Genomic DNA, 25,611 nt, shown 5'->3' with positions numbered 1-25,611 from the left:
CATAACGCCCTCCAGCCCCTTGCTCATTTTAATGCTCTCTGAATTCCTCCCAATTTGTCAGTATCTTTCTGGTAAGGAGGTGCCCCAAACTCAACACAATATTCCATGTGCACAGACAGAGGGGCTCTAGGACACTATGCCTCTGCCTACAAAGCCCAAAGATGTTTGATGTTTCATACAGTCACATGACACTGTCATTGCCTGTCCAACTTGCTGCCTGCTCTCCATCTCTCTCAGGCCTTCCTCCTTCCCAGGTTTCTCTCTCCCACTGAGACTCAGGCTATGGGAATTTTTTTTCCTCCAGACATAATAGATAACACTTTTCCAGGTTGAATCACATTCTCTTATTTCCTGCCTACGTTTCTAATCCCTCCGGGTCCCTCATGCACGCTCTACACACAAGCTTGCACTGAAATAACTAAATTGGTTTTAATTCACACTGTTATTTCAGTGCAAGTCTGTGTGTGGAAACTCTCCTTTTGGAATAACAAAAGTCTCCCATTTTGATTTGGCTTAAGCAGCTTTTTTTATTAAACAAGTTTTTAACCAAAAAGTAGGGGAAAATTGGAATTTTTGGGGAAAATCTGAAAAGAAATTGTATGTGAAATATTGTCTCTCAGAATGAACTGTGAATGAATCCAGTTTTTCTTCCCTTCTTCTACTTCCCCTCTCTACTCTACCTCTGCTTACCACTTCCCAGTCCCTTCTCTTCCCCTCTGCTTTGACTGTTCCTTATCAAAGCTTACTCAAAGGGGTTTATGAGCCATACACACACGAAGGCCGAATTAAGATAGCACAGACAACCTTCATTTCCGCATTTCCTAACTTTTCACTGCTTGACCTTGTGGCCTTAATATTCTTTTAATATAGGTTTTTTTGTCTGTAATTACTATAGAAACTGTGTTATAGATAATGTGTCAAATATTCTATATATAAAATATGCTGTGAACCGGATTTGTTAATACAGCCTCACATAGCATACCCATGCTGTATTTCCAATGTCACCCTGCTCTGCAATACAGAATCTAAAATGACAATATGACAGTTTTTCTTTCAGCTAGAAAAATGAGAATGAAAAAGTGGATTAGGGCTTGTCTACACAGGGACATCCAGGAAAGTTAATCCAAATTAATTAAAGGGCATGAATGTGAAGTGGGTTAGTTAAATCCCATTCAATCCCTGTGTGGATGCTGTTAATCAGAATTAAAGTGGTCTTAATTCAGTTTAGTTTAATTCACAAGTGCTGACAGCTTTAAAATGTTAGAAAGCCAAGTGATTGTCTATAGTGCCGAGATGGGGGCTACATGCCATGTGATTTTAAAACAGTATTTTTAAACTTCTCTTGGACAGCTCTAGTTTTTCCTATAGGCTTCCCAGCCTGCTTGCCAAAGGCTTTCAACTGTGTCAAAACCGGAGAGGGGCTGAGATCTGAGACTCAGAGTTCTCTTTGCTCCAAGTAGAACTGCTTTTTTCACATAATTCCATTTAGACTGGCATTGGCTTTTTAGTTTCATGGTTTTAACAAGGTTTCAAATATCCACTTGCAGATGGCTCTGGATCAAGAAACTTAAATGCTTAGCTGCCTCGGGACAATTGTTGCTAAAGGAAAGTGCCCTAGAAAGTTGTGAATAAGGAAGGGGCTGTCTGCATTAAGGAAATGTCCACTGTAGCTACATTGGTGTTGTGTAATCCCTGTGCGTAAGCATGCCACACAGGTGCAAAGTGGGGCTTGGACCCATATGACTTACCCCAGTAAATTGAGGATCAAATTCAAGGGTATGTGTGGTGTTGTGAATATCCTGCTTTGGTTTTGAACCCAGCAGAGCGTGAAACCTTCAGTAGAACATGCACGTGAAAAGCATTTGCGTATAGTGGCTTTTTGGCCAAGTTAAGGTCCCATTTTTAGAAGCTAGTTTGGTGTTACTAAACAGTATTTTTTATTAACTTAAACTGAGTGACAGCCTTAAGTGAACAGAACAGCATGAGGCATGTACAATATGTACACCATCTGTAAGGCTAAATAAGAAATTCCAGTTAAATAATACAGTTGTGCTGTATTATTTAACAAATAGTTATGGACACTCAGCAGCGGCAACACCGTAGTTAAGGTTGTAAGAAAGCATCCATTCTAATCCTGAATATGTAAATTCAGGGTTAACTGGACAAAAGCTTTTAGAAACGTTACTTTGAAAAAATGAGGATTTTACCTTTCCAGAAGGTCTAATTTTCTTTTGGAATGGCATCTTCTAAACCCAGCTGGGTCTCAAAACTTGACAGCCATCTTATCTGCTAGTCTTCAATGAGAACTGGCCCAGTTGATGCTTTTTACCAATGTGGGATTCTAAATTTCTGGTTATTACAGGCTGCCCTTGAGCCACAGTCCAGATTTCTCATGAAAATTACGAAGATTGTTGCAAGCTCCCCTCCACCTAATCTAAGTTTTCTTTTCAAGTAAGTGTTCTAGCCCTTTGTTTGCCTTCAGAATTGGAACCCATCTCTTTGTTGTGTTCTTATGGTAAAATTTCCTAACAATCACAGATTATTTTGATTAATTGTTAGAGGGAGAAAAATACACATTCCCCAACCACCAACCCCAGCTGCCCTCGCCTTTCTCCCCTCATTCGAGATCCTACCATAAATTTTGCTCCCTGCAGCTGGTATTCCTAACCCCAATACAGAGAGCACAAGTAGTGGCAGAACCTTCACTCTTTCCCCTCAGGCATCATGTGAGTGCTGAGGAGAAGGCAGTGCCAAGAAGAGGTGCAACTGAAGTGAGAGTGTTGTGAGTAAGTCCGTCTCCTCACCTCTAAGTCTGAAATACCAAGCATGCTCCTAACAACCACCTTGTTGAAACAAAGTCCTCCCAGAGGCAGCTCTCTAGTCTCCACAGTTCAGCTCCAGCAAGATATCCATACAGTGTGTAAGCACCTTAAAACAAAGCTCTTTCCTCTTCCCAGGCCTGGGCTTCTGGGAAACTGCTCTGCAGGTCCCAGTAGCCCTTCCTTGCTTGCTGTACAGCCACAGTCCTGCACATGTGTCATCTGGGCAGCAGGAGCCCACCAGATAGATTCTGGATACAGATTTATGCACTGCGTTCCCACAGAAGCAACTTCCTGAGGTCCCAGCAACAGGGGCCTCCTCTTCACACACTGTCCTGGAATTAACATGCAGGTGGTTGCAAGGCAGCAGGCCATTCCTGGGGAAGGGACTGGGGTTATATTCCCTGCAGCTCCTTCTTATCCAAATAATTCCTGTTTGTTTACTTCAAACGTAGGAAAACTGAACTGTTTCCATTTAGTTTGACTTCTGGGCCAAGGTGCAGCTCCGCCTGCCCGATGGACTGTCAGGGCCTCCCTTCTCTCTGGGCAGGGATTCAGGCTAGTGTGGCGCCAGCAGAGGATCTGCGGCTAGGCCAGGCCAGAAGGGCAACACTTCCCAGCCACTGACAAGCCCAGAACACTCCTCTCTAGCACTCGCCATGCCAAAGAGTGCCACCCCCATGCCTCCCAGCTCTCACACTGCACAGGACGAGCTTCCTGGGGCTGCCTCCAGCCCACTACCAGCTTTGAACCTCTGCCAAACGTGGCGAGTAATAAAGGGGCATGGAAAGTGCCAACTCTTTCCCAGTCTGAATTTTGGAATGGAGGCTCTGGTCCCACCAATCCTGAAGACAGCATAGGAATTCAAAACCCACCTCTTTCTCCCAGAAGCATGTGTCTTCAAGTATGGGAACACCAGACATGCAGAAACATGGAGCATGGACTCTCTCCTAGCCTCCAGGGGAAGGGAGTACAGTAATAAGCAGTGTGGGGAAGCCAAGGATTCAGTGAAAGACGTGGAAGATTGTCCTGACAGGGCAGGAATGGGTTCCACTAGGGAGTACAGGAGGACACTCAAGGTTGAGGCCAATATGCAACTTCCCCTCTGCAGCAGATGTGAGCAAATGTGATTACCCCTGATGTGGACACAATTTTGTCCCAGGGATGGGAGTTAGGAGATGATTTTACAACTTAACTCCAAACACACTTGATGCCAGTGAGAGTGAAGAGGGGAAAAGCCTTTATCCTAGAGAGCATTGCTGTCTCCAGTTCACAATAGGGGGCTTTTGGGAACAAGGGCTCAGCCTTCATGACATCATTGGAGCCTTTGCCCAGCTCATGACCAGCTCTACCTCGTCAATCAGGCTCCAATCTAGGTTGCAGATGGCTATCACCAGGAGTCACTCCTTGAATTACCATTGACATACCACTGCCCTCAATCACTGGGACCCCAATCTCCCTGGGACCCTCACCTCACTCAGAGAAGTACCATATTAGGCCAACCCATTGGTCCATTTAGTCCAGCACCCCGTCTCCAACAGTTGCCAGTAGCAGATGGAAACCCCACCCCAGAACACACCTGACCTACCAAACCCTTTCTCTGCATGTCAAAGGGTTTCTAATCCCCTCAGTTCAGGACAGTTACCTCTTACTGAGGCTGGGGGTATAACTGCGAGAGTACACAACCTCTCATGCTGACCAACAAGGAAACAATGAGACAGTGTTCTACCTCCTCAGTCTGTATCCATTTCTCATCTTATATTTAGCATGTGAGCTCTCTGGGGCAGGCTGTCTTTTTGTTCTGTGTTTGTACAGCACCTAGCACAGTGGGATCCCGGTCCACAACTAGGGCACCTAGGGTCTATGGTAATACATATAAATAATATATTCTCAGAACTGTTGGGGTCATGTTTGCCAGCCTCTCTCAGGGAGCACTCAATAGGGACACATGCTAAGGCCTGGTCCCCAGAAATCACTGCACCTGTTTCCCATGCTAGAACCTTGAGGTGTGAGGTGACCAGCAGCCTGGGCACATTCACTAGGAGCTTGTCCATGAGGACAGGCAGCTGAAGGGCAGGTTTCCATCCCCAGAAAACAGTGTTTCCACCACTCCATCCTTGCTCTTTGCCAGGACAGCTGTTGGCATCAGTCACTGCAGTAAACCACAGAAACAGGAGCCCACACAAACTGGGGGGTCAGAACCGTGGTTACCTGGGCTCCTCCAACAACTCCCCCAGGCTCATTAACCTGAGACCGAATGTGCAAGTGAGGCTAATCCCTGTAGTTAGACTGCAGTCAGCACCATTCATCTCAGACAGGTCTAGAACCACCCTTGGGGGCAACTGGGCTCTAACTTTCACCAAAGGGCCTGGTGAAAAGGAATTTGCCATCTCTCCTTATCAAGCTCTGTACCTGTTTGGAGCTTGTTCTGAAGGGAACCTTGACGGAGCCGTTCCCATGGCAGAGTAGCTGAGGCCAGGATAACAGTACAGAGCAGACAATTAAAGCACATCCAAGGTCAAGCTGAAGTAACCAGCAAAGGAAACGGGCAGCACCAGCAGTGAGACTGTGGGAAAAGCTGCGAACGCCAGCTCCTTGGGCTTGGTGGTGAGTGAGGTTTCTCTCCTCATTTCAACACCAGCCAGTTGTTTTAGGATGACAGCTGGAATCCCCCTCAGTGCAGCCCAGAGACATAGCAGGGCACTCACTACTCAACTCTGTAACACAGCCAGTCAGAATTTATAATCACCTCCTGGGGCCTGTGAGGGAAACTGCCCTGTAAGCAGAGACCTCTCCTTGGGTACCTCGCAAAGCCCTTCCTGTATGCCACAGCAGAGGGGCAGGATTCACCACACAGAAGGGGGAAATAGGCCTGGCTGGCCTCCCTTGCACGGATCAGAACATCGGCGAAGACTCATCATATAGGCCCACCCTGCTGGCCACAAGCCTGAACTAGGCTAAGTGACACAGCCTCCTGCCAAACTCGGTCAAGGGTCATGACCAGAGGAGGGAGGGGGGGCCAAGGAGGGAAAGAATAAAAAGCCACAGCAGCAGCACTAATGAAATATGTTCATGGCTGATAAAATATAATAACCGCTTGTGTGAAGCAATAGGTAACTTTAGCTGAATGCAAACTGACTAAATGCAGCTTCTCCTTTGGGTGATCTGTGACCTCCCCCCCCCCCCCCTATGATTCCAGCTAAATGCAAGGTAGCCAATCATGGTTCTTTTCTGGGTGCTCTGTGACCTCCCCGAATTTCTAGCTAAATGCAAACTGACTAATCACGCTCCTTCTTTAGGCGTCCTGTCAACCCCTCCCCGGTACACTGACCATAACGCCCCGGAAGGTACCACGCACTCTTCCGAGAATATACCCTAGCTGATGCCAAGTTTTGACCGCATCAGGCTTCTCGAGAAGCTTCTCGAGAAGCCCCCCACCCAATATGCACCCAATTCTCAGAAAAAATAATGAGGAAGGTACCAAGAAAGGGAACAGACCCCAACTCTTTTATTTTTGTAAATGATGTACTATGTTTGCAGTTTGTAAGAATAAAGGCAGCCTGCGAGCTGTGATCGGGTGTGGTAGTTTTTGGACTGCTACCCCAACGCGTTGGTATGTATTGCAATAAACTGGCCTCAAGCTTGAGTCTGTGAAATAAAATCAATGCGTGGGTGACTTTTTCCACGACAGAGGAGACAACACACTGAACACCGTGGACACTGCTAACAAGGCAGCACCAGATTGAAACCGAAAACTCTTTCCTTACAGACCTACATTGACAGCCTGCATGTTAGTGCAGCAGCAACCCAGCCAGCTAGTGGCGGGAGAGGTCAGAAAATGGTCTGAAACCAGTCCATCCTCCTGTGAGAATGGGCATATTTGGTGCAGATAGTTTTTGAACATTAGAAGAGGCTCACTGCCTACGTGTCAAGAACCACTTCAAAAACCCTTGCAACCAAAGCTTACCACGTCCCTCTTTAGATCACAAGCTCTTTGGTGAAGGGATCAGCTTTCTGTTCTGTGTTTGTACAGCACCTAACACACTGGGGTCCTGGTCCATGGCTGGGGTTCCAAGGCACTATGGTAATACAACTACTAGATACAAATAATCCACCTTGGAGTAGTGGAAACCCTGCAGTGAGAATCGGTCTGAAGATTGGTTTCGTGTTCTGGCATTTCCTGTAGTGAGGATGGGACTTCAAAGTTTACAAACCCCTGCTCTTGCTTGAGCTCCCCTTATTAGCAATAAGCTTGTGCTGGAAGTTTTGGGGCTGACAGTGTGTTTTGAATCTCAGAGCCACCTCACAATATCTATGACATGGAACCAGCAGTGGCCCCTCGCTCCTGACCCTCCTAAGATGTTCTTCCGTATCTTCTCTCTGAACCAAGCGTGCTGGCAAGCCAGTTGCTGAGGGATGTGGCTCAACTCACTGGACATGATCAACACCCTACAAGCAGAACTTGTCTTTGCTAAACAAACAACAGTTGATTTATTTGCTTCAGCTTCTCTGGGGTTACAGGCCCACCCTGGGAAGTTCCACACAGTATTAGAGTCAGTTTTACAGCCTTGGGAAGCTGCATCACCATAACAAACTTTACAGTCACCTGAAATCAGTCATTTACTAGACTTCTGTGAAAGACCCCAGGTTCAAGGTCTGAACATCAGTACAGACTATGGCACATGCAAGGACCACATGCCTGGCTGTAGCTAGCCTGCAGTAGGCAGAACACTGCTACCAGTACCATTTAATATTGCCTAACAAGGAGATGCATTAGGTGGTGGAATAATCTCCCAGCGAAATGGTGGGAGCCTCACCCTGGAGGAAGAACCAGCTGCAGGTACCAGTCAGAGTGATGAGTGATTGGGGGTGGGGGGGAGAGGGAAGGGGTTCACTGAAGAGAGAAAACCCATGCATGGAGATGTGTCTGGCATTCAGATCTGAAAGCCGCCAGGGTCCTGATCATCCCACTCCTTCCAAGAAGGCAGTTTGACAACCACCTTTGTCTGTGGCTTTCACAAGTCTTATTCAATGTGAACAGCTCCACTGTTCTTGTCATGGAAGGTCCTACTCGTCGAGGGAGACGTGATGTCTCAGGTAGCTCTGTTCAAAGATTTGATTCAGAGTTCAATGGATAATAATGTCAAGTGGAGCACAGGGGTGATGTACTTGTGGCTCAGTAAGCTGGCTCCTTCACTCTACTCCCACTGGAGTTTTGTCAGGACTTGTGTATTCACTGCCAGAGTAATCCAACCTGGAAGGAACACTGTGGCGGGTTCCATATCTGTCAGGCTTCTGCCTTGCTGCAGTTGAAAGAAAGCATTCTGGGTATCCAGGATCAGAGAGGAGGAATCCAGGAGGATACTACCGCTGTGCCATGTCCTGACCTCTGTGCACTGGGACACCCTCTGTTGCGATGGGTGATGATAGGGGCCTAACTAGTGTTCCTCCCTCTTCCTTACAGCATCATCTCTGTCTTGCCTGGATTCGACTTTCACCAGACACACTTCATCCATGTGCTTATTTCACACAGGCAGTAGGATAGATGGAAAACGCAGTCTTCAACTGACTCATGAACAATTCCCTTAACATTTCAAGCTTTAAATAATTTGAACTCACCCCAAAATACAGCCTTCCAAGATTAGATGTTTAGAAATGTCTCCAGCTCGGACTTTCCCTTTGCTCCAGAATGGGCAGGCACGCAGCAGTTTATTGCCAGTTTTGATGATAAACTGCACAGACTCAGGAAAGTAGGCAGATCTAAAGGACAAATTGCCATTCCCTACATAGCTCTGAGTAGCACTGAAACAGAAAATCACAGCACATCAAAGAGAAAAGGGAACAGAATCTCAGGGTGCCAGAGAAGATGGCTTCTGGGCAGGCCTCCCCAAAAGGGTCATCACCTCTTCCTCTCCATCACAGAGAGAAACCCCACGGACATCACATATATAGCTTCTACACAGCACAGTTCTAGTAGTCTCCAACAAAATGAATTTAGCCAGCGCACCCGCTGGAGAGGACACAGGTAGGATGCAGGCATGCTTTCTGGAGCTGGACACAAAGCCAAGCACTTTGCTCAGACATCCATAAACACTTCCAGAAGAACACTGATATGGATCCTGCAAAACCCCCGCCTAGGTTACTCTAGGAGGTACCCCCACTCTGCAAATGTACAAAACAACAAAGAGATACTTTTTTTTGGAATATTCCCAGTAGTAGCTGGGAAGTGTATCACCACCCTAAGGCTTACAAGAGAAAAAGCCTACACAGTGGGACTTACAAAATACGAGATACGGGACAGATTATAGCTTGGTTTAGAGGGAGCTGGGCTGTAGCCAATGAGCTACTTTTAACACACAAAAACAAAGAAACAACAACCACCTCGAGCTCCTACCACACAGTACTCAATCTAGAAGGGGTTAGTCTCTCTTAGGTACAGTACCAAATAAACAAAAGCTGCAGAGTTACCTAAGCATAACAATCCTGCACCAGATACCCACGCACCAACTAGATTACAATACTATATACAAGAACTATATATAGTAGTGTAATATACATGTGTAACAGTTACATGAACCCTTTGCTCCTAAGATCTATGATGATAGGCACCTTGGAAACACCTGTGTACATTTGTATACTATCCCAAGTACCTGTGCTCTTCTCTGCATATAATAATAGCACAACTCTAACCAATATTCTTACCTAGGGGTGTTGCTTGGACACACAAAAACCCACCAGCCAGTCCTCCTGGCTGAGACCATTAAAGATGCTACTGAACTGGACAAAGGACAACACTATTAAAACTTGGGGAGGCTCTGTCCTGGGATACATTCACCACTAAAGCGCCTCCTTCTGGCTGCCCTGAAGATTAGTTCCTTCCAGGTCTGACGCCCCCTTCTGTCACTCGCTCATGCACCCTTCCACCTCATTCTCTCTCTGTGACTCAGGGTGCTCTCTCTTCATGGCTTGGCCATCTGGCCAGGTCACTTGTGCTTTCCCCTTATGGGGGTATCAAAGTCCCACAGGATGAACAGTCCCAGGCAGGCTGCAAATCCACTGTCCTGACTGCCACTTCCCCAGTGGCTGGTAGGGGAACCTGGGCCCAGCTTCCAGCTCAGGGACCCTCTAATCAGCAGCCAAGGTCTGCAATGTCCCACCTTGCTACCACTTCCCTGAGTCTTTTCCTACTCCACCTCCCTCAGGCTTTCACTCCACCACCCTTCTGGATAACCATTTTTCAGGGCCTCAATCTCCCCAGGTTTCTGCTCTCCCCCTGGCTTTCCTTCCCCCCCTTATTAACAACCAGAGTGGCTGGAGGCTCCCTCACTGCAGCCCTTTTTCTGCTGCCAATTTCCTGGCTTTATACTAGCCCCGCCTGTTCCTTCTCACTGGGCTCCTTCCTCAGTCTGTGGCTACTTAGGCCACACCTGAGAGGAACTAGGTGGCCTATCTGGCTCCTCAGTCTCATTAACCCTTCCTAGGCCAGTGTGGGGTGAACACTCCACCACAGGCTCTTCCCCACAGTCGCACTTGTTCCAAGGGACCAGGAGATAGTGATGGGGACAAACCTAGTTCTGTTTTAGAGTGGATTCAGGTCAATTGCCCCTGCACCAGTACTCTGCAGCTCTAATAGCCCCAAGGAAGAGCCTGTGACTTGGAATGGAAGCTAGATCTTCTGCATGGCAAAGCAGAGCACTATTCCCTAGGGCACTGGCTGGGCCTGGGGATGAGAGCTTGGGGCCTGGCCCAGCACAGCACAAACCCTGGGGTTAATTTTCATTTGTCAAGGGAATCTGGTTCCTGTTGGTAACTGGGGCGACTTACCCAGCTAGTGGTTGCTGCAGGATAGGTGTCTGGGCCCCTCTGGGTGAGCCTTCTCTCTCTGCATTGCCAGCCCTCTTCGGAAGGGAGCCTGCTGGGGGCTGGAGGGCTGCCACAGAGCCAGGAGGATGGTACACTCGTTCTGGAACGACCTCTTCACATTGGGTGCCCTGGAAACCCGAGCGGCAGATGCAGAGCTGGGGTCGGCTGCAGGATCCCTTGTTCTGGCATGGAGGGTCACAGACAGCTGGAGGGACATGGAAAGGAGTGAACAGAGATACATGGCTCCCAGTGCAACAGGCCCATGTTGCCCTCTCCATACAGTTGCAGTTTAAGGAGTGGGATAACGCAACCTGTCCCACCCCTGACACAGACAGTTAAAGGAGGCTTCCCTTCCCCACCACCCCTTGGCTAAATCCCAGCTTCAGGAGCGACCCTTCCCTTCCCTCAGTCAACTCCTAAGGGCAGGTGAACTGCTCAGACTCGGGTGAAGAGGAAGATCAGACTGACACATTTCACACAGGTCACATCTTTGGGTTGCTACTGCTCTGGGCTAGACTGGAGCCGGCACCCTGGAGGTGAAAGTCTCGGTACTATGATTACCATGGATCACTAATATGATCTACGAGAGAGAGAGAGATCTGAGAGCTGCTACTCATCCCTCCATTGAACTCAAAGGGGCTACTCCTGAATTACTTCAATACAAGTGAAAGCAGAAATGGGCTCAGAAGAGCTTACAATCCAGTGCCCTGATCCCCACATGGAGCTCATTGCAAGAAGGTCTCAATTAAGCTGAGAACAGGAGCTGCAATAGCACAGGGAGGGATTGGAGAAGGGAAGCATGAGGCGGAGGACAATATGGCTCTGGGATCCCTTGGGAGTTGTTTTATTAGGTTTCATTTTATGATATTGCTTTATTATTCTATTTCATGGTTATATTTTATGGATCCCCTCCCTGATCCCTCTGAGCTCTCTTGTCCTCTCTGGAAAATTTCTACCCTTCCCCTGCCAGCTAATTCTGAAGTCACCATGCTCAAATTCCTCAGCAGTTACAGGGACTTACAGTTCATTAACTTCATGCCCAAATCATCCTCACAGCCTGTGTGTGTTCCTAATTACAGCACATCAGCTTCAGCTCTGACTCTGGGAGGAAAGTGCCCTTAATTACATGCTGGGCCCTAATGCTTCCCAAGTTAACAGGAGCCAAATTGGGCTTATAATCCAGTCAGTAATAGTCAGGAAATCACAGTTCACTTCAGTGGGACCAAGTTAGTCATTCTCCACTGGGCAACAGCTACATGGCTCGTGGCTAAAGGAGACCAAATGGACAGCATCTCCCTTAACGGAAGGGAAGCCCCAACCAACAAAAGCCCCTCCGGAGGGTTTGGATTTTAGGTCTATGGGAACCTGTTTGGATAATGCAAGAACAATTCAACCTTCACGTGTGGCTCAACCTGCGCCCAAACGGACCCTTTCTGTGGGGGCTGAAATGTGCAGTGAACGTTTCTGTCACGGTTAATTTAGATTGTGTGGTTCCCCCACGAGCCAAGCAGAAGGGACTGGTGTCTAAGGCAGCCTGACATACCATCCATGTTGTCAAATAGCAATGTAAACTTTTAATGCACCTCCCTTGTGTTCGGGTTCCCATACAACACCCATCACTGGTATCCAAGCGCCAGTTCATCACTCAAGGCACATGGACAAAGAAAACATTTACAAACCTGACCACATATGCCACCTCCTCACCCAACTTGACTCACTCCCAAATACCTCCTCCCCCAGAATCCAGAACAGAAAGGCCTTGCCACCCTATAAGACCAGTGGGGATGGGTCCTGTCTGAAAATGGCCTGCCACCAGCCCCTTCTCAGTGAGATCACAGGCATGTTGGCTTGGTTACTAAGTTGACCTTGACTGCTGCGTTACTGTACCGGGAGAGAGGCAGGTCTCAGGGATGGGCATAACCCAAATCACTTAGGGTGTATAGGCTAAAGCCAACAACTGGAATTACATCCCTCCGTGAAGTGAATCGGCCATCAGTGCAGATCCCAGAGCACAACCAGGGTCCCAGACAGGCAAAAATTCCACCATGTCAGTGTAGTCTGACACTACGGGGTTTGATGTCATTTAGAATCAGAGGATCAGGCACCCGGTGCTTGCAACGTTCACGACAAGAGTGCAGAGCTGTGCAGGCTCCATGCTTCTGTCAGAGAGGGTGGATAGAGGAAGGGCGTGCGAGTTTGCGGGGATTTTGAAAAGAAGGCGTGAAATATAATGGGATTCAGAACACTGCATTATGGGAAGTTGACCCCATGCTCCCAGTCACCCCTGCATGACTCGTTTTGGCCCCAATAGGCATTGCAAAAACGTCCCAAAACACCCTGTGCTGGATGGTGGTGAGTTGCACGGTGGGATACCTACCCACAGCACACTGCACTCTGCATCGATACAAGCACTTCTGGTGAGGATGCGCACTGCCAACACAAGGAGCGTAGCGATGGAATAACTGCAACAGCTGTATGCTCATGTAACTTAGGTCAACATAATTTTGTAGGGCAGACCTGGCCACAAGCTTTCGAGCCAAACAGAGCTCTTCTTACTCCGAGCATCATCGCTAAATACAAGGTGGAACAGATTTAAGGGACCACTCAAGATAGAGTGGCCCATTAATATCTCTGCAGTCATAGTACAAAAAGGGGTTGTTAGTGCATGGACTGAACAACACACTGGATTATGGTTTATTACAACAATCTGTAACCCACTAACCCTCTCTTTTTGTCCTATGTCTGCACAGGTGATAACAGGCCAATCTGCCTTGAATGGTCCCTTAGAATGTGTGCTAACTACTTATGCTAAACAATCTGTTCCACCTTGTATTTAGCAGTGACGCTCAGGTTACCTTTCCCAGACCTGAAGAAGAGCTCTTTGTGGCTCGAAAGTTTGTCTCTCTCATCAACAGAAGTTGGGCCAATAAAAGATGTTACCTCACCCATCTTGTCCTCTAATATCCTGGGACGGACACAGCTACAATTACACCACATACAGTATATTCACGTCAGCTGTAAACTCTGGTAATTTATCAGGAGCCCAGCCATTCTAGGAATCCATGAGCTGCTGAGATAAAGCAAGTGAAGAAGGAGAGTGGGGTCAGACCCATTCTCTCTTCAGGAAGTAGCGGAACTGCCATAGCTGAAATATTCCAGCCCTTGGATCTGTCCCCTGCCAAGCTGTTCCAGCAGGCTTAAAAAAGAACTTGAAATCCCTCTGAAAACTGTTTTTCACCCACTCCAGATGCGTAACAGAGGAAAGAGGGCTGATCATCTGACAGCAGCAGCATTGCCAACCCCCAGCATTTAAAAATCATGAGTCAGGCCCTGAAAAATCACAAGCTTCTCAAAAAAAAATTATAAATATTGGATTCTTTTTATTTGCCTTCCAGCTCTTAGATTACACCCAGGTCACGTTTCAAGCTTTTCTCTGCACCATTAGGGGCTAGAAACATGCTCTTTTAAAATGAAAACTGAGATTCTCCAGTAATCACTTGTCTCCAGGAGTTGGGGCTTTAAGGAAAAACAACAAATATTGCACGACTCATGATAAAATCATGAGAGTTGACATCAAAATAATAATAGGTCTAGCACAGGGGTGGGCAAACTACGACCCAGGGGCCACATCTGGCCTTCCAGGCGTTTTAATCTGGCCCTCCGGGGAGTGGGATCTGAGGCTTGCCCCGCTCTGGCGCTCCAGCTGGGGAGCGGGGTCGGGAGCTTGCCCCACTCCACGTGGCTCCCAGAAGCAGTGGCATCTCCCCGCTCTGGCTCCTATGCGTAGGGGCAGACAGCTTGGTTTGCTGATCTGTCTGGGTAGGAAAAAAGGAACATTCCAAGTAGTTGCAAACTTTGTTCAGTAAATTAAAACTCACTCACCCACTCTCCCCAATTCTCAGTTTAGCAGGAAGTGTCCAAGTGTCCCAGAATTAGTTACTTGCATGTTTCTGCATCTTTCTAGCCTTTGAGTCTCAGGAAATTCCCTTTTTTTCCCCATTGGATTTCAACCCCCAAGACAGGAAAAAGCCAAATGGCCAGAGAATTTTGCCCAAGATCTGGATTCAGTCATACACACAGATAATGACGAATGAAAATCCCTGGAAAACTGTGAGCTGGAGAAGGGAGAAAATCACTGTGCTTGGTATGTTACAGGCATTAGATCCTCAAAGAACAGGGGCAACATTCTGGCCATACACTATCTCCTGTCTCAATGCTGAGACCCAACCTATGGCCTTTAGACCTAAATAGAAGCTCCTCCCCTCCTTTCTCACACAGACACATTGTCTCTGGTTGCATTTCCATCTGGATTGATCCCCCGATTTGCTCCATGTACAAGATCAGGAGATCAAAAATTAAACAAAAACACATGTCTGGGAAATTAATGGGAACAGGATGCCAAGGTCCCCTAGGCAGCTTTTAAAATATCAGCCTGAGTGTCCCCAGCAACCCAAACTCCAGCAGAACAGCCTGGGGAGGGAGGCTGCTGGGGACCAAGCAATGTTTACTCAGCCGAACCATTAGTTTAGCTTCAAGGAGAGAAAGGTTTTGCTCCAAGGCCTGTCTGAGATTTACCATCCCCTGTCAGGGAGGGACATTGTCAGGCCTCCCCATGTTGACAGTGTCCTTTTAATTAATCTTTGCTGACAATGGCCTGGCACTTGAGCAGTCATGGGCAGCCCACATGGGCAGGAGCCCAGCTCCCAAATAGCATTTGTGCTGCTCACCGAAAAGTCGCTAATGAGAGAAAGATGCCGGCCCTGCACTTTGTTTACAGACATCGTCTGGCAGCCCAGCGTGCTCTCTACTGTTTGTCTGCCGGTGGGGTGGGGAAGGGAGGTGAGTCAGTCTTTGGCCCCTTGCTCCAGAACAGAAATTATTTGGCTTCTCTGGAATAATTACATTAACAATCACAAGATCCTGCAGTGAACAAAGTGGGGCCTCATTCTCTCACTGACGACCTGGGCAGATCCTGTTACCCAGGTGAAGTCACTGGGGCTCTCGGATACTCTGGGCAGATTCCATAGGCTGAACTTTTATTTACAAAGGTTTCCCCTGGTGTCCGAGTTTGTTCTGACCGTCCCTGGACACTGAGCTGCAGTAGAGTGCACCCCACTTGAGACCAGGATAAAAACATTGGGGCAGGTGCACTCTTATAGCCAGATGGACAGAACAGGTGAGGAGGCGGTGCCTGGGATGGATGGGGAAAGCCCCACAGATAGCACAGAATGCTGGTTACTGGGCTGTCTTATCTGAAACCTCTTGGGGCCAGAGATGATGTTTCAGCTCCTCTGGTCTGTTTGCTGTTGGCACATTCATGAATTCTAACTTCTAGTCGAATGCTTCTGGGAGCCTGAAATGTTCTAAAACAGATACATTAACCTGCTCATCCATAAATCTAAACAGCTACGCAAACATGACCAAGCAGCACAGATTCCTTCCCAATTCCCCTGGGCATGTCCCAGAGCTGCCTAGTACAGCCCCCATCTCCAATTCCTTCCAATCAGGAAGATTCAGGCACAGTTGTGGCACCCACTCTCCTGGGCCGTTGCTCTGACTCCTGCAAATGGCTTTTGCAGAGCAGAGGCAGTCTCCGTCTCCATCACAAGTCCTGGCACATTCGGCGCAACAGCAGGAACACTTCACGAGCGGAAGGCTTTAATCAGCCAGCACGATGGGAACTCCGAGCTGGGAAGTGACAGCACAGCAAGAGGGCTATAAAAAGACGAGGAGAGGAAGAATCGCACTTCACCATGAGAGGAAGGAGGAGAGATTTCAGAGGCCAGGCTGGCCCAGGGAAACTCAACCCCGAACAGGAAAGAACTCAAGACTCCTGCATTTTTATGCTAAAGAAAGGAACGTACATGTGTTTACAATGGAAAGAGAACTCCACTTAGCTGGAGGTGGCTTTGGAACATGGAGTCAGATGGTGCCAACCCAGAGGGGAGGTTTTCTGGGAACTCTGGTGCACACTGGCTTCAGGCCCACCTACTACAACAGCCTCACGCAGCAAGGGCACAGACAGCTCCTGGACTCAGGGTCCATTGCAACCCACACATCATTTTGTGCCCTGCACACCCCCCCTCTGGCAGCAGCAAATACTTTCACTCTGAACTATGTGGAGGGGGTCACTAGAACTGGAGCCAGGCAGGAACAAAGGAGCTGGAAACAGGGGTCCTGGATATTCAGGGATGGGCATGTTAGTAATACGATTGGCTGCGCTGAGGAGTTTCTGATCTCCTCCACCCCATCCCCCACCTGCACCTTCCACAGGCCTCAAACTAGCTCCCACTTCTGCCCAATCCCCACTTTGTTACAGCTCCTACCACTGCCCACACAGCACCCTCCCCCCAGGATCTGTGGCACTAGTGGGGAGCCCACCCAGAGTAAGACCAAATCAAACCCTGTTCCTTTCCAGGGGCACAAAGGCACCCCATTCTCGCAGTGGGGACTAGTGTCTAGCAGCAGAACAAGAATGTTTCTTGAAGTCCATGACAAGTGGCTCTCATGTGCATAGCAAGCACCAGATCCCCTCCAGCACCACCACCCAGGGGCCTAGAACGTGCTTTGCCATGGAAACAGCTCAGCTCCAGCCCAGCAAGAGATCAAAAGAGGGAGAGCACTTGATACAGCAATGTTCAGGAGGCAGATGTCCCTTGGGAAGAGTCAAGAGTAGAGCTTGTGGACGCCTGGGTCCATCTCCTCTCTTCACTTCAGCCAGGCTAACAGGTGGAGCCCAAGATTCACTCTCACTGAAAGGGGGCTGTCACCTGAGATGGACACTGGGCCCCAAGGTGGATGGAGGAACCATCTCACTGCACATTTAAGCAAGTTCCCTTTGCCACTATTGAAAATATCTCTAGTGAGGTGGCTCCCCCACCCCCACCTTCTTCATCCCCCATCAGAAATGGTTGCCCAGGGAGTGGTTGTGATGTCCCTGTATGGATGTGTGTCTTCCTGGCAGGCTCAGCTAAAAGGAGACACGGGGTGGGGGGGGGAGGGGGGAACCATGTCCAGATTTGGCACAAACAGTTTTTGCAAGCAGTGACTGCAGCAGGAACAGGTGGGGAAATTAATGGCAGTTACCCACAGTTCCAACCAGTCTCCCAGCCACAGTGCGCCAATCCCTCACCCCCTTCGCCTGCTGGGCAGAGCAGGGGAGACTCTCAGCCAGGAATCAAGGACATCAGAGGGTGCTGAGGATGTGGGAGGCACAGTGTGGCAGTGAGAATAACAGAGGGCACAGTACTGCAGTGCCAGTGGGCACCTCTTCTTCCTGAAGTGGGGGGCATCTGCAGGCCCCTCCCCTTTCGACAGCCATGGTCTCAATTTTCTTTGATTTAAGGATCCGTCAGTTGCAGTTCAGAAACCTGTTTCCAATCTGCATGTTTCCTTAGCAGTGAAACAGCAGCAAGATGATGCTAAGAGCGAAGTGTCATTAGCACAGAACATCAACCCAACGTGCAAATGAGCCAGAAGGGGGCAAAGCGCTCACATGTGTGACACTCTGCAGGTGAGGAGCCCCAGATGGACGCTAGGGCCTGACCTCAGCGGGCAGGGAGGAGAGGCACAAACAGAAGAAAAGAAACACAGGCAGAGACAGAGAGCTAGAGATGGAGTGTGGGTAGGAGGAGGATTCTGGCCCATCCCTGACTTCCAGGGAGTTCCCTCAAGGACAGGGCACTTATTCCATCTTTGAGTTGGGGAGAGGATCAGACCCTGAAAGGGCTGAAGGAAACATGCTGAATTCAAGTGGGTTTGCAAGATCCTGAAGGGGGTAAGGAGCCTGAAGGGGGGACAGAGAAGTGGCCCTAATTGGGGCTGTGTGTCCAGCCTCCTTTCAAGCAAGAATAAGGTTAAGCAAGATTTGCTGGGGCAGGAGGTGGGAAAAGAAAGCTTGAGGCTCCTTATTGTAAAGGCCCCAGGATTAGGACATAGCCGCCTGCAGGCATTAAGAGGATGACCAAATCAACAATAGAGGCCCTGGCTGAGCTGTCACTGGCTCAGAGGAAGCCTTGCTCTGAAGATTGGGGAGAGTTGGTCTGTAGTGTGACTCAAGCCGTGGCATCCTCCTAGCCTGGCCAGAAACCAAAAGCCAGTCACCAGACCACTGCTGACAGTATTTCCTTGTGGACAGAGCAGAACTCAGGAGACCTAGGTTCTATTCCCAGCTCAGGTCAGATATTGACCTCATTTGTAAAGTGCTTTGAGACCTATCATAAGGGCTAGTACTTCCCCCTTCCCTTCTGGGGGCAGTCATCAGCCTCCAGTCCAAGAGATGAGCACAATAGAAGAGCGAGTTCTTCAAGGCAGGCCACGTTCCCGGGCTTGGGACCTGCAGTCTCCATGGCCTGCCTCTCCATATTAAGTCACAGAATCCAGAGAAGGACGAGATCTAAGTTCTCCATCTAGCTGTCTGTTCCCCTGCTGTCCTCTCAGTCAGTCTACTGTTAAATGGGGCTCCCACCCCTTCCCTTGGGAGAAGGTTCCACAGCCTGACCCATCTCACCATCAGGCAGTGTCTTCCTGATATTTTGCCTACGCTTCCTTTGGCTCAGTCTTTTGCCGTTACCCGTCATGACACTCCAGTATAACACATTGCACTAATCTCTCTCCCTGCAGATCTTGGCCAGTGTGGGCCTACAGCAATCACTCATGGCTTGTGTGCACCAGGCTGTCCTGTTGTGTTTAAACGGGGCTGTGAGGAAACCAGACAAGTTTGCAGACACAGTGCTGACCCTGAGTGCCTGGGCAGGGGAGACAAGGACAACTAGCCACTCCTCTGCTTTCTCTGTAATGCTTATTGCTCAAGAGTCCCGTCTCCTCCAGACTTTCCTCGCTCTTACTATTGCTCTCCTTATTTGCTTGTGACAGAGGTTTGATTTCCAGGGCTCACAAGAAGACCAGCTGCAATCTACTCCACTTTATAAACCCCAGATGCAGACCCTGCTCCACTACAACATCACAGATAGATGAAGCAGAATTCCCAGGTGGCCAACTCCAGAAGTCAGGCCCACTGAAGACAGGCATGGAAAGGAGAGAGACTATTGCTTGGATTTACACATGTTCTCTGCACAGAGCGTCTCTGGGATTATTTGGGCAGCAGGTCAGAGGGGAACAGGCAGATTTCTGCGGGTGGTCCACAAAGCATGGCAGCAGCAAATGGTGGAGCTGAGGCATTTGCAGGATAAACCCCTCTCTTCATTCATTCTGCGGTTTTAGAGGATTTATGTGTTTGGAAACTTACAAGCCGTGCTGGATCCACAGGTTAAGAAAACTAACCAGCAACCAGTGAGCTGCCCTGATTTACAATGTAATTAATTGCATCGCTGGGGTTCCAGCTCATGTGGTTAATGATGTCACCAGAGCCCCCTCCATGGGATTATTTCCCTGTAAATCACTCCACTCTGTTTTAGTCCTATGAATGTGTTGAGCGGAGCTGCCCTGCAGGAGGCCCCAGCCCAGAGGGCCCTGCGTTTACAGGCAAGAGAGGAGTTCTGAAGTAACAGCCAGGGAGAGGAAGAGAGTTCCCCAAACAGAGAGCCTGTATCAGAACTGAGGGATGGGGGTGCAGGTGTTTGTACTCACACTGCTACCTTGGGAAGGCATGAAGGGACACAGCCTCCTTGGGAGAGCAGCTCCCCAGTAATGAGGTGGTCAGGGATTGAGTGAGTGTTCAAGCCATTTTCTGTTGTCTCCCTAGTGTGCACACCCCCCTTAAAGCAGACTCCCACACCCCAGCCCTTCCCAGGGCAGCCCCTTAGCCAACCTAGTTAGTTGCTTTTGTAAAAAACTTTCAGATCATTTGGAACCATCAGTCTGGGGGGCACCAGCTGCCATGTGATCGTACCTCCACTACCCTCCCCCACCACTCTCCCTCCTGCAATTTATCACAATCACTTGGGTCTTGTTTCAAATTTATCAGCTCTTAGGAGCAGGCCCATGTTTCTGAATGTATATGTGCAGTACCCAGCTTAGTGGGGCCCCGATCCTGATTAATAACAAATTAACAAGGGGAAGGGGGCTGGTCTCTGATGCAGGGATGTTAGCATGGACCACTGACCTGGCCAGAAGTGCTGCAGCACCAACAGGGGACATGAAGCCCAGCTCTGGGAATTATATATGTAACAGCAGCCATAGAGGGTGTCCGTTCTCTCTGCCGTGGGAAGCACACCATGCCCATAACAGGGGCTGGGGTGAATCAGGCAGAGAAGGGAATTCTCTCCTTGTTTATGTCTCAACCAAATAGTGGAGAAATTCAAAGACATCAGTGTAACGACTAAGGGGGCTTCAGGGCCAAAGGACTGGGAAGGGGCATTCTCTGGCCCACCTGCCACACCCATCACCGGGATAGCTGAGTGCCTGCCAGCGATGCATTAAGTGCCATGACTGACGTCTCTAATCAACGGTTCTTTCGTACTCACGTTTGATGCATCGGTTTGTGCCAGGAGCAGTTGTCCACCCTGAGCAGCATTGTCCCCCGCAGACGTTCGGCCTAAGCAGTCACAAATGGCAGGATTAGGAAAAGAGAGATGGTGAGGCCTCCTCATAGCCAGCACCTCCGGAGACACCAACAGAACCACTTCCTACAGCATCTGAGCTTTCCTTGCACCCAGACCACTGCAGCCTGAGCTCTCAAGCCAACCCAGGCTGGGCTTTTTAAATGCTTGGAGGCAGTGATGAGCTCCCAAAATCCTAATAACCGGTTCCCTACTGGGTCCTTGGCAGCACTTAGGTGGCGGCGGGGGGGGGGCCTTCACTCGCTCCGGGTTTTCAGCGGCATTTCGGCGGCGGGTCCTTCACCTGGAGCGAGTGAAGACACCCCCTCCCGCCGCCGAAGTGCCGGTAGGGAACCGCACGGTGAGTACAAGCCCCATGTGCCTATCTCCCCCACACACACACACCCATCCGACCCCAACCCTCTTCCTGCCCCCAACTACCCCCCTCAGAACCCGCAACCCATCAACCCCCCTGCTCCTTGTTCCCTGACCACCCCCTCCCGAGACCCCCCACCCTAACTGCCCCCCAGAACCCCACCCCCTCCAACCGCTTCCTGCCCCTTATCCAACCCCTCCTCCCAGCCCCGGCACCCTTACCATGCTGCTCAAAGCGGCAGGAGCTGCAGCGCTGCCCAGAGCGCTGGCGGCACAGCTTGCTGGGGCTCTGTGAGAGGGGGAGGGAAGCGGGGGAGGGGCCGGGGGAGCCTCCCCAGCTGGGAGCTCAGGCGGGCCGGACAGGACGGTCCCGCGGGCCGGATGTGGCCCACGGACCGGAGTTTGCCCACCTGCCGGCCCCTTTCCAACCGGTTCTACACCGGCTTCTAAATTTAATAACCGGCTCCAGCTCACCACTGCTTGGAGGGGAAACCCCCTAGGAAGGAACATCCAGGTGCTACGGCAGGGGTGGGCAAACTTTTTGGGCCAAGGGCCACATCTGGGTGGGGAAATTGTATGCAGGGCTGGGGCAGGGGGTTGGGGTGCGGGAGGGAGTGCAGGGTGTGGGAGGGGGTGCGGTGTGCAGGAAGGGGCTCAGGGCAAGGGATTGGGGCAGAGGAGGGGTGCGGGGTGCATGAGAGGGCTCAGGGAAGGGGTTTGGGGTGCAGGAGGGTGCGGAGTGCGGGATAGAGAATAAGACAGAAAATATCATATTGTCTCTATATAAATCCATGGTACGCCCACATCTTGAATACTGCATGCAGATGTGATCGCTCCATCTCAAAAAAGATATATTGGACTTGGAAAAGGTTCAGAAAAGGGCAACAAAAATTATTAGGGTTATGGAACGGCTGCCATATAAGGAGAGATTAATGAGACTTTTCAGCTTGGAAAAGAGACAGCTAAGGGGGGATATGATAGAGGCTTATAAAATCATGGCTGGTGTGGAGAAAGTAAATAAGGAAGTGTTATTTACTCCTTCTCATAACACACGAACTAGGGGTCACCCAATGAAATTAATAGGCAGCAGGTTTAAAACAAACAAAAGGGAGTGTTTTTTCACACAACGCACAGTCAACCTGTGGAACTCCTTGCCAGAGGATGTTGTGAAGGCCAAGATTATAACATGGTTTTAAAAAGAACTAGAATAATTCATGGAGGATAGGTTCATCAATGGCTATTAGCCAGGATGGGCAGGGATGGTGTCCCTAGCCTCTGTTCGCCAGAAGCTGGAAATGGGCGACAGGGGATGGATCACTTGATGATTACCTGTTCTGTTCATTCCCTCTGGCATTGGCCACTGCTGGAAGACAGGATACTGGGCTAGATGGACCTTTGGTCTGACCCAGTAAGGCCGTTCTTATGTTCTTCTGAGTAATTTGAGGTCCTGACAATCGGGGGCCATTAAAGATCTCACAGAACCGTTTTCCACGAAACGGTCTAATCCAGCATTGGTAATTATATTTTGCTCCCATAAATCTCCCCTGCTGCTTCAAATGGATACAGTATTTTTCTTCATTTCCTGCTTCAAACTGTTGTGGAGTGTTGCTTTGCACTATTAAACAGCTACATGGCTCACCCCAGAACGGGCTGCATTTCACTGTGTGCAAGTAGAGGCAGATAGCATGATTTCTGTAGCCGAGTAACTTCTTGTAAAGTACTTACCGATTCTTCAGGATCAAGCTCGTATTAATATTCATAGATTTTAAGGCAAGCAGGATTGATTATGTCATCTTAGCTAACTTCCTGCATAACACAGGCCATAGAAGGAATTCCTGCATCAAGCCCATATCTAGGCTGCTTAGGCTTCACCTAGGGTTGCAAACTTTCTAATTGCACAAAACCAAACACCCTTGCCCCTCCTCTTCCCCTAGGCCCCACCCCTTCTCCGAGGTCCCACCCCCACTCACTCCATACCCCCTCCCTCTGTCGCTCGCTCTCCCCCACTCTCACTCACTCGCTCATTTTCACTGGGCTGGGGCAGGGAGTTGGGGTGTGGGAGGGGGTGAGGGCTCCAGCTGGGGGTGCGGGCTGCGGGGTGGGGCCAGAAATGAGTGGTTCAAGGTGCAGGAGTGGGCTCTGGGCTGAGGCAGAGGTGCAAGCTCTGGGGTGGGCCAGAGATGAGGGATTTGGGGTACAGGAGGGGGATCAGAAAGAGGTGCGGGGTGCAGGCTCCAGGAAGGGAGTTTGGGTGTGGGAGGGGGCTCAGGGCTGGGGCAGGGGGCTGGAGTGCAGGAGGGGGTGAGGGGTGCAGGCTCCGGGTGGCACTTATCTTGGGGGGCTCCCCGGAAGTGGCGACATATCCCTCAGCTCCTAGGTGGAGGGATGGCTAGGCGGTTCCGCTCTGCCTCCGCCCGCAGGCGCCGTCCCCGCAGCTCCCATTGGCCGTGCGGAGCCAGTGCTCTGGGCAGGGGCAGAGCGCCCCTGGCCACACCTTCGCCTAGGAGCCCAGGGACATGTTGCCGCTTCCGGGGAACCACGCAGAACCAGGTAGGGAGCCTGCCAGCCCCGCCAACCAGACTTTTAACAGCCCGGTCAGCTGTGCTGACCGGAGCCACCATGGTCCCTTTTCGACCGGGCGTTCTGGTCGAAAACCGGACACCTGGCAACCCTAGCTGCACCATATCTTTAGATGTCTAAAAACATCTGATCATTATATTGTTGCAGGCCTCCCATCCGATTATTGACCAGGCCCAACCCCGCTTGCTTTGTGAGATGAGACATCACCACAGCTCCCCCCTCCTCCCTGAGGTGGCCTAGATGCACTTTGCAAATCACATTCAGCAGGTTTGTGAAGGAGCATAAACATTTCCTGTTCTTGCCTCAAATTACTGGCACAATCAGAAGGTGGTTTCTGCAGGCAGGAGCAGGCGCCGCCCCCAGAGAAGCTGCTTTGGCCTCAGATCAAACCAACAATTCCTCGTGGAATGAAGTCCGGAATCTTTGTCTAGATCTCGCTCGCTCACACACGCACGCACACACAGGCCTCTCAGTGTCTGCTGGTGAGAGTTGATCTCTTCCCAGGCCGTAGGGTGGGCAACACGTTCTGGGGTGCAGAGTGCAAGACTGGAATAGAGCAGGTGGCCCAGTACCTAGCAGGCCCTCCCACTCTCTGAGGGCACCGCATCAACATGCCCGACTCTTGTGAGCTATCAGGGGGACAGCTGCACCCCAGCACCCTGGGGGCTGGTCTGACTCTCCCTTGGAAGGCTGCTGCTGCCAGGCCTGCAGGAGCAGCCAGAGGCTGTGCGGGTGAAGCAGAAGCACAAAGAACAAGCACGGAAAGGAGTGAGAGGCCAGGGCTGACTCGCTAGGAGTCGTGGTTATCTTGGCAGCAGAACCACGTCTGAGGAGCACATGTGAAGCAGTGCATGCAAAAGGGTATGATCACTAGGTGCTTTGTGTCACTCCCCCAGGCTCAGCTCCCTCTGGGCTCATCCTGTTGCTGATGATCTTTTCAGTGCCTGCCCCGAGGGCCCTCTAACTGCTCCTGGCAGGGCCTGCCTGCTGCTGCCTGTAGTGACAGACTCACTGTCACAGCCTTGCTGTGTCCTCCAGGCTCATGGGCAATCCTAATCCTTAGCACTTTCTAGACACTAACTCATATCCTCCACACCCCGAGAGGCAGGTCAGTATCATAAGCATTACATTGCAGATGGGGAAACTGAGGCTGGGACAGAGAAAGGGACTTGCCAAAGATCACATAGTGAGTCAGTGACAGAGCTTGGAAACTTCCAAAGTGATGCCAAACTCGCCAGGCCCCAGTGCCACTCTAGGGTGGGGAGGGTTGATTAGCTAAATATTTGTGAAGCTCTTGGAAGCAGTAAAATGCTAGCAAGGTGCTAAGGGTTATTCTTATTCCAGACTGCGTGGGCCGCACTGCTGGGGCCACATGGGGAATGGAGCAAACTTTTCTCTCACCTCCTGATGAGACGGTGTTAATGGACAGCCAGGTGTGCTGGAGCCTTGGGAGACTGGGGGAGAAGATGGCTGGG

At 50.1% G+C, this 25,611-nt stretch overlaps 1 protein-coding gene across 1 annotated transcript in view; it reads right to left on the bottom strand.

Moving 5' to 3' along the window:
- LTBP2 (latent transforming growth factor beta binding protein 2) overlaps positions 1-25,611 on the bottom strand; it is a 113,721-nt gene that overhangs the window by 80,107 nt on the left and 8,003 nt on the right. Inside the window, exons 2-3 of the mRNA XM_065404166.1 lie at positions 21,107-21,177; positions 10,644-10,887 (exon numbers count right to left, since the gene is read on the bottom strand). Coding sequence (XP_065260238.1) covers positions 10,644-10,887; positions 21,107-21,177 — 315 coding nt within the window. The remainder of the gene's footprint in view (positions 1-10,643; positions 10,888-21,106; positions 21,178-25,611) is intronic.

The sequence above is a fragment of the Emys orbicularis genome, chromosome 4 (genome assembly GCF_028017835.1).
Source record: "Emys orbicularis isolate rEmyOrb1 chromosome 4, rEmyOrb1.hap1, whole genome shotgun sequence".
Classification (NCBI taxonomy): domain Eukaryota; kingdom Metazoa; phylum Chordata; order Testudines; family Emydidae; genus Emys; species Emys orbicularis.
Note: the sequence above shows the minus strand (reverse complement) of the source record. Positions and strands in the feature narration are given on the sequence as shown.